At 44.1% G+C, this 9,718-nt stretch overlaps 1 protein-coding gene across 1 annotated transcript in view; it reads left to right on the forward strand.

Annotated features, from left to right (window-relative positions):
* Positions 1-5,547, forward strand: part of LOC143998116 (flap endonuclease 1-like) — a gene marked incomplete at its 5' end in the record, with an annotated part of 43,140 nt that extends 37,593 nt beyond the window's left edge. Inside the window, one exon of the mRNA XM_077493860.1 lies at positions 1,051-5,547. Within this exon, the coding sequence (XP_077349986.1) occupies positions 1,051-1,086 (36 nt within the window). The remainder of the gene's footprint in view (positions 1-1,050) is intronic.
* Positions 5,548-9,718: the final 4,171 nt, after the last annotated feature.

Consider the following 9,718-nt stretch of genomic DNA (forward strand, 5'->3'; position numbering starts at 1 on the left):
TGAATCATTTGGTGGAGGAGGGATTATACTATGGGGGTGTTCTTCAGGGGTTGGTCTTGTCTCCTTAGTTCAAGTGAAGGGAACTCTTAAGGCGTCAGAATTCCAAGACATTTTGGACAATTTGATGCTCCCAACTTTGTGGGAACCATTTGGGGATGGCCCCTTCCTGTTATAAAATGACTGCCCACCAGTGCACAAAGAAAGGTCCATAAAGACATGGATGAGTGAGTTTGGGGTGGAAGAACTTGTCTGGCCTGTACCTCAACCCGATAGAACACCTTCAGGATGAATTAGAGCAGAGACTGTGAGCCAGGCCTTCTCGTCCAACGTCAGTGCCTGACCTCACAAATGGGCTTCTGGAAGAATGGTCAAACATTCCCATAGACACACTCCTAAACCTTGTGGACGGCCTTCCCAGAAGAGTTGAAGCTGTTATTGCTGCAAAGGGTGGACCAACTCAATATTGAACCCTATGGACTAAGACTGGGATGCCATTAAAGTTCATGTGCGTGTAAAGGGAGGAGTGTAGTGGTGTGTGGAGGATTAACTCATCATGTGACAGAAAGCTCTTGAATTGGGAAGAAGGGAACATGATGTGTTGAGGGTTCAGGATACAGATATGGACCTGGAGCCATTTGGCATGCCTATATTGACCTATCAGAATGCAGTTTATGTAAAGTTGTTCTTAAGACAAAACGTTTTACCTTATTGCATTCTATGCATTAAGGAAAAAAACGTTCTGAACGCAGCGGCTTCCATAGGTCCCCCTTCCTGATCTCGATCCAGCACTGTGCACGAGAGCAGAGGCTCTCTCAGCTTTCTCCCTCCTCATTTGCTCAGACACAGCCGCAGGAGCCAATGGCCATCACAGTCAACGAGGAGGGAATAGTGGGTGGGGCATGGGCATGTGCATGCACATGGCTTGCTATGGTGGCACTTGTGATTGACTATGAGGAAGAATATTTTCCACCAATCCTCTGCCCGGCATTAATCCTCAGGGGGCACGGAGAGTGAGAGATGGAAACTCATGTCTTATTTCTTGTTTGACAGTCTTCTACGGAGAGCTCTCCGACTTCCAGCAGATGATCCCCGAAGTCTGAACATAGCTGAGTTCTGAGATCGAGCGCCATCAGATGGGAGACTGAACAATTCTGGACTCCAATGACATTTTATTTTATCATGTTACAGTAATCGGTTTGTGGCCAAGACGGCAATGGCGGGAATGTTATCATGTAACCTTGGGGTGTATATACTATGTTCTACAAATGGTGTGGAGGGATGTTCTCATCATTGTCTTCTGTTTTTGTTGGGTGACACACCATGAATAGGATAATATATGTCCTGCCTACAGTGAGAAAGGCGCTTTCTTGTCCTCCGAGAGACACAGCAGTTCTTCAACTGTCGGGTTATACTGCTGCCTACAGGAGACTCGGACACTGGAATACAAAGGACTATCTGCCAGCCCAGGATAATCCCTCTCACTAGAAGTATGCCTCAGTTTTTTTGCTAGTGTCTTACAAGGATGGATGCCTTTTTTTTAAGTGGTTTTAAAGGCTTAAGGTCTTTATTTATCTTAATGAATTCTTTGCATTAAAGTAGAACTATAGGTAAAACTTTTTTTTTTCATTTTGGATAGAGCAAGGGAGGGTTAAGTGCCCATCAGTGCCGCCTATCAGTGAAGTGCTGCCCATCAGTGCCGTTTATCAGTGGCCATCAGTAAGAATTTTTTATTTTTTTGCCATCTGAGACATTGTGGAGATTTCCCTTCACTTCCTGTCCTTATAAGCAAACAGGAAGTGAGAGGCGATCCATACAAATTAAGAGAATTCCTTGAACCCCCAGTGAAGTGCTGCCCATCAGTGCTGCCTCTCAGTGAAGTGCTGCCCATCAGTGCCGCCTCTCAGTGAAGTGCTGCCCATCAGTGCCACTTATTAGTGGCCATCAGTAAGATTTTTTATTTTTTTTTTGCCATCTGAGGCATTGCGGAGATTTCCCTTCACTTCCTGCCTTATAAGCAAACAGGAAGTGAGAGGAGATCCATACAAATTAAGAGAATTCCTTGAACCCCCAGTGAAGTGCTGCCCATCAGTGCTGCCTCTCAGTGAAGTGCTGCCCATCAGTGCCGCCTCTCAGTGAAGTGCTGCCTATAAGTGAAGTGCTGCCCATCAGTGCCACTTATTAGTGGCCATCAGTAAGATTTTTTATTTTTTTGCCATCTGAGGCATTGTGGAGATTTCCCTTCACTTCCTGTCCTTATAAGCAAATAGGAAGTGAGAGGAAATCCATACAAATTAAGAGAATTCCTTAAACCCCCAGTGAAGTGCTGCCCATCAGTGCCACCTATCAGTGAAGTGCTGTCCATCAGTGCCACCTATCAGTGAAGTGCTGTCCATCAGTGCCGCCTATCAGTGAAGTGCTGCCCATCAGTGCCGCCTATCAGTGAAGTGCTGCCCATCAGTGCCGCCTATCAGTGAAGTGCTGCCCATCAGTGCTGCCTATCAGTGAAGTGCTGCCCATCAGTGCCACTTATTAGTGGCCATCAGTAAGATTTTTAATTTTTTTTGCCATCTGAGGCATTGCAGGGATTTCCCTTCACTTCCTGTCCTCATAGCCCAACAGGAAGTGAGAGGAGATCCATACAAATTAAGAGAATTCCTTGACCCCCCCAGGTCACCAGAACTACTGTGGCTATTGGAAGATTTGCCCTCTATTACTTTTCTGGGGGGTCAATCCAGAATTAGTGATTTTCTTTTACTTTCACTTTTAATGATAAACTGGATAAATAAAGAGGGTGAATCTCTTTGAGGGACACAGAGAGCAATAAAAAATTAAAAGCCGTACTAATCACTCTCCACTCTATCCAAAACAAAAAAAAAAAAAAGAAGATTTGGAAGAAACGATATTTGAAATTTTAAGATGCTACATTCAAATTTGCATAAACTTAATAAAAAAAAAAATCGTCATTTATTGAATTTTTTAAAAACATATCCATATAAAACAATATATAGTCTTAGATATGTATCTTGTTATCTGTAATTCCATAACAGTATTACAATTCCCAACATGTTTCGCCCTTCGGGCTTCTTCGGGGGACATATTGCCTGCTAATAGTCATAGCACCGGAGCCACATGGGTGGTGTTTAACAAACAGATGTCTACAGCTCTGTATAATCTGGTTTCATGTGAAGACTGAGCGCCCCTTGTGATTTTCTTTGGTATCACATATTCTATTGATTACAGTCTGTTTTTTTTTAAACCTCCTGTGGTCACACACAGCCTGTAATTTGACATCACTGGGAAGGTTATCGAGTATTTACCATTGGGTATTCAAAAAATATATGATATATTATAGGAGCTATGATCATTAGCATGTAATACGTCCCCTGAATAAGCCCAAAGAGTGAAACATGTTGGTAATTGTAACTGTAATGCCGCTATTGAATTAAGGATAACAAGACCTTATATAGCTCCTGCTTCTGCCAATTAAATCTTTATGAGGAGGCAAGGGGGCAGGGCTGAGCTGAGCTGTGTGTGTCAATAGGCATACACTGCCCAGCTCGAGATTGAGCCTGCAACAAGTGCCCCCTCATAAGGGAGGAGCCCACTCATAAGGGAGGAGGAGCCCCCTCATAAGGGAGGAGGAGCACACTCATAAGGTAGGAGGAGCCCACTCATAAGGGAGGAGGAGCCCACTCATAAGGGAGGAGGAGCCCACTAATAAGGGAGGAGGAGCCCACTCATAAGGGAAGAGAAGACCACTTATAAGGGAGGAGGAGCACACTCATAAGGTAGGAGGAGCCCACTCAAAAGGGAGGAGGAGCCCACTAATAAGGGAGGAGGAGCCCACTCATAAGGGAGGAGGGGCACATTCATAAGGTAGGAGGAGCCCACTCATAAGGGAGCATGAGCTCACTCATAAGGGAGGAGGAGCCCACTCATAAGGGAGGAGAAGACCACTTATAAGAGGGGTCCCTCCCAGAAGAGGAGGTTCAAGACTTCTGTGTGGAAAACACAGATTGCACAGGGCTAACTATCACATCTTTATTATATTGAGAAACAAATAAACCTTTACAATCACTTTAAGGCGTCTTGCACACGATACTTCTGTTTGAGCATCTACTTTTTCAGACTTTTTTTTTTATGTATTTGCGTGTATTTTCGCGCATATGCGTTCACACATTTTCGCAAACTTATTCTCACGTTCTTCTTCTGCAGATTGTAAATCATGGCTATTAGCACACACTTGCGCATATATAGGAGTAATTTACTGACCAAAAAATGCAGAATTTTTTTTTTTATGAAGAATACACAGGTCTTGTTTACGCTCCCGTGTGGACAGGCACATTACAATTCATGGGCTGTATTTTAGCTCAGTGAAAAAAAAAAAAAGCTGTACTGAGCTTTCTCAAGCTGCAGCGTGCACGAGGCCTAAGCTCTGCTGTATAAAAGACTAACTTATTTTTACTACCGCCATTTTTTTATTTTAATTTTTTTCTCTTCCGCCCTAAAGTTTCACTGCTCTGCTCCCATGCTGCCATCTTGGAAAGAAAACCTATGCATGCGCAGACATGCCAACGGGGTGTCTGCCAGGTCAGTGGGCGGATCTCCGGCATGGGCAGAGACTCTGCGGTTCTGCCCATGTGCAAGATCTTGCACTGAACCTCCAGACATTCCAGGAGGCAGCGGGGTGGATGGACCACGTCATCCCCCTCCCAGGCAAGGATTCAGGAAGTGGATCAATGCAAGTATAGAAAAAGGGGAATACAATTTTTAAAGATATATCTTTTTTTCATTTGTGTAAGCCCTTGTACACACGGTCGGACATTCCGACAACAAAATCCGACGGATTTTGTCCGAAACTGGTGTTGCATACACACGGTCGGACAAAGCTGTCGGAAAATCCGATCGTTTGTAACGTGATGACGTTATTTCGTTACGACGGGACTACATTCAGGCTAGTAGCCAATAGCTTTGGTCTCGGAATTTGATCTGAGCATGCGTGGCACTTTGTCCGATCGGAATTCTCTACAAACGATCAGACAAAGTCCGATCGGATCATGTAGTGGGAAAATTTTATAGCCAATCTCTAAAACTTTGTTGGTCGGTTATTCCGACGGAAACAGTCCGATGGAGCCCACACACGGTCAGATTATCCAACAACACGGTCCGATCGGACATTTTCCGTCGGAATGTCTGACCGTGTGTACAAGGGCTAAGAGGGAGGTGGGAGGAGGCAGAAGAAAGGAAAGTGCTATTCATGAGTAAAGGACCGATCGAATGAGCTGCATACATGTATTGTGTCTTCTCTAGGTGAGGGGGATGAAATCACACAGATTCCTGAAGGCTGATATCAGGTCTGTACACATTTTTTATGTCCTCGTTTTTATGTTATTACATACATGTTGTTACATTTTGTACACCTTAAGGTGCATTTTTTTGTTGTGTTTTTACATGCACTTTTCTGTATTCTTTATACATGTATTGTGTCTTAGTCATGTTGATTTTATGGAATAATCAAAATTAAAACCTTGTTGTCGTTTTCTGTTACTGCATGTGATTCCCTTTGTGAAAAACTGCTATATATGCGTTTCTCTTCACTCTATTTGTAGGGAAGGTGCAAGGGGTAGGGTGTGTGGGCATGGGCATCCGGAGAACCTTTTTTCGGGGGGGCATAATTTTAGGGTCACCCATGCGCCACCCCTTTTTGACAATGTCATTATCACATTATGATGGTCAGAGACTGCAGACGTAGTACAGTCCCCAGTAATGGATAATGGCCGATAGGCCCTCCTACCAGACCTAGCGAAACGACAGCATATTTTAATAAATAAGGTGAATCTGTGTGTTCTTTGAATGCCTTGTAGACATGTGCACTGACAAATAATTCGTTCATTTTCGTTTTTTGTTTCATTCGTTTTTAAAACATTTACTGAACTTCGGAAAATTTTAAAATTCGGAAATTTTGGGATTTTTCACATTTCGATTTTTTGGATTTCCGAATTTCCAAATTTCGGATTTCTGAATTTTTGGATTTTCGATTTTCCGAATTTCGCATTTTCGAATTTCTGAATTTTACAAATTTTCGGATTTACGAATTTCTGAATTTTCGATTTTCTGAATTTCCGAATTTCGGTTTTCCTAATTTTAGAATTATTTGAAAATCCAAAAAAATTGAAAACTAAAGTGCTCAGTGACAATCCAAAATAAGTAAACACACTACAGAGGTGCTAAACACCTAATGGTGTTCAAAAGAAAGATATAATAGTGTTGAATACTATATACCCAATGTAAAACTGGAGCATAATATATGGTGTCAGTTTAAAAGATTTTTGTCTTTTGTTTTAAATTGGTTTATTTATTGAAAACAATTGCACCTTCGGGAGATTTTTATACACACTCCAAGACTTTTATTGGCTCTGTAGTGTGTTTATTAATTTTTTAATTAATATAGTTTCTTTTACCTGGGTTTTATTTTGGTTCTTTAGTGCACTTTATTATCTGCACTCATCAAATGAGCAGCAGTTAGCACTTTTTCCATTCTATTTCTATGTTAAATTGAATCTAATATATATATATATATATATACATACAGATGGGCATATCATTTATAGCACTGGAAGTGTTTTTATACGCACAGGTTGTCTCTGTAGTGCGTTTACTTTTTACTTTTAACTGACACCATATATTATGCTCCAGTTTTACATTGGATATATAGTATTCAACACTATTATATCTTTCTTTTGAACACCATTAGGTGTTTAGCACCTCTGTAGTGTGTTTGATTATTTTGGATTGTCACTGAGCACTTTACTTTTCAATTTTTTTGGCACTTTGCACATTGAATTTATGGAATTTATGCTTTATGATTTATAATTTAATAAGAATAGCGTGACATCAATACACCCCATATTCTTTGCATTAGTGGATAAGGCTTGATCCATCTCGGTGGATGCAGCTATTCACAAAGTTAGTTTTTATTAGTGGTAGTGCAGGAATAATCATTTGTTACGGTTATCAGCATTCCTTTCCTCACGTTGTCAGCAGTGTCCTGATTATCAATACAGTCCCACCAGTGCTCCTCATCGTTGTCACCTTTCAGTGCCGCCTATCAGTGTTACCCATCAGTGCTGCCAATCAGTGCCCATCAGTGCTTCCCCATCAGTGTCACCTATCAGTGCCGCCCACCAGTGCTGCCAATCAGTGCTCATCAGTGCCACCTATCAGTGTCCCATCAGTGCTGTCAATCAGTGCCTCCTCATCATTGTCACCTATCAGTGCCGCCTATCAGTGCTGCCAATCAATGCCCATCAGTGCTTCCTCATCAGTGTCACCTATCAGTGCTTCCCACCAGTGCCCATAAGTGCCCACCAGTGCTGCCAATCAGTGCCACCTATCAGTGCTGCCAATCAGTGCCTTCTCATCAGTGTCACCTATCAGTGCCCATCAGTGCTGCCTATCAGTGTCACCCATCAGTGAGGCCAATCAGTGCCCATCAGTGCTTCCTCATCAGTGTCAGCTATCAGTGCCCATCAGTGCTGCCTATCAGTGTCACCCATCAGTGAGGCCAATCTGCCCATCAGTGCTTCCTCATCAGTGTCACCTATCAGGGCCGCTTACCAGTGCCCCTTGTTGCCGCCTATCAGTGCCACCTCTCATTGCCCTTCAGTGCCGCCTATCAGTGCCCATTAGTGCTGCCTATCAGTGCCACCTATCAGTGCTCTTTGGTGCCACCTATCAGTGCTGCCTATTAGTGCCACCTCCCATTGCCCTTCAGTGATGCCTATTAGTGCCCATCAGTGCTGCCTATTAGTGCAGCCTCATCAGTGCCAACTATCAGTGCCCATCAGTTCCCACCAATGCCACCTCATCAGGGCCCATCAGTGAAGGAGAAAAATTACATTTTTGCAACGTTTTATAACAAACTATGGCATATTTTTTTTTTTGCTTGTTTAGCAAAAGAAGAAAAACCCCAGTGATGATTAAATACCACCAAAAGAAATCTCTATTTGTGTGAACAAAATTATAAAAATGTAATTTGGGTTCAGTGTTGTACGACCGCACAATTGTCATTCAAAGTGCAACAGCGCTGAAAGCTGAAAATTGGCCTGGGCAGGAAGGGGGTAAAAGTGCCTGGTAGGCAAGTGGTAAAGTAACCTCGTGCTGTACACACCTGTCTGTTCTCAGCTGGGGTCCTTTTTTTGTCTTGAATTTGGTTGGGTTACTGAGGCCACACAACAGTATGGTGGTGGGTTGGTGGGTGGTCTTCTGTTGGACTGGTATTCACAGACCGGGACTTTTTTTAATTTATACGTTTTGAAACATTTGAGATTTCCCATCACTTTCTGTCTCAGCGGCGATGGCAACCAGGTGAGGGGTGAATCTCCCCAAGGGGGACACAGGCAGCAATAAAAACCTGACAAAGATTACAATCCTTCCAAACCCCATAAACCAAGGGCAGTCTGACTTTAGATTTATGATAACCATAAGCCCAACTCCAGCCATTTTGCTAAACGGCTAAACTCTGTTTTGGATACATCAACGGAGGGGCAAAGGACTGGGATAAGAGGGTACAAATGGTCCTCCTATACAGGGGGCCGGGCCAGTAGGGGGGCCCAGGCAGCAGGGTGAATTGAAAGTGGGCACAGTGGGGGAGGGTGGGGGTTGGCAGGGTAATTACTGGAACCGAAAGCCTGTATGGCTCTGTCTGCATCTGCTGAAAGCTGGCTTTTTCTCCTCTCCTTCCCGCTGGCTTTCAGCTGCTGCAGAGAGAGCGATACAGGAGGGTTGGTTTCAGTAATTGCTCCCCTGCCACACCGATCACCCTCCCTGTGCACCATACATTTCCCCCTGCTGCCCATGCCACCCCCAACCCCTGCAGTGTTTCTGGCTTCCCTCCTCTCCTTCCCGCCGGCTTTCAACTGCTGCAGAGAAATCCATATAAGGGTTGGTTTCAGTAATTGCCCCCCACCTCAATTCCTTAATTGCCCCCACCGCCACAATGATCACCCTGCCTGTGCACCATATATTTCCCCCTGCAGCCCATGCCACCCCCCCCCCATCCCCGCAGTGTTGCTGGCTTCCCTCATCTCCTTCCCGCCAGCTTTCACATGCTGCAGAGAGCCATATAGGGTTTGGTTTCAGTAATTGTCCCCATCTCAATTCCTTAATTGCCCCCACCGCCACAACGATCACCCTTCCTGTGCACCATATGTATCCCCCTGCTGCCCATGCCTCTCCCCACACCCACAGTGTTGCTGGCTTCCCTCCTCTCCTTCCCGCCGGCAAGCACACAAGTAAAATCTTCAGGATGGAGTGTTGGGGAAGGGTCCGATAAATATGTCACATTTACCAGCCTCTTCCTTTCCTGAATGAGCACAAGGACACATGGATACCAACCACACATTGTGATTAGTTGGGAGGGGGGTTGGGGTAGGCTGTCAGGTTGGCTGTATGGGGCCCTGTGGTTTTTAACTTCAGCCCTGTTCTTTTGGGAAGATCTTCCCTTACTTCCTGCCAAGAATTATAGGGAAATCTCTCCAACAGCAACACAAAAACGCATTGGGGTTGATTTACTAAAGCTGGAGAGTGCAAAATCTGGTGCAGCTCTGCATAGAAACCAATCAGCTTCCAGCTTTTTTTTTTTCCCAAAGCTTAATTGAACAAGCTGAAACTGGAAGCTGATTGGCTACCATGCACAGCTGGACCAGATTTTGCACTC

Source organism: Lithobates pipiens, unplaced genomic scaffold, assembly GCF_037356315.1.
Source record: "Lithobates pipiens isolate NorthernLeopardFrog02 unplaced genomic scaffold, aLitPip1_a1.2 Scaffold_19, whole genome shotgun sequence".
NCBI lineage: Eukaryota > Metazoa > Chordata > Amphibia > Anura > Ranidae > Lithobates > Lithobates pipiens.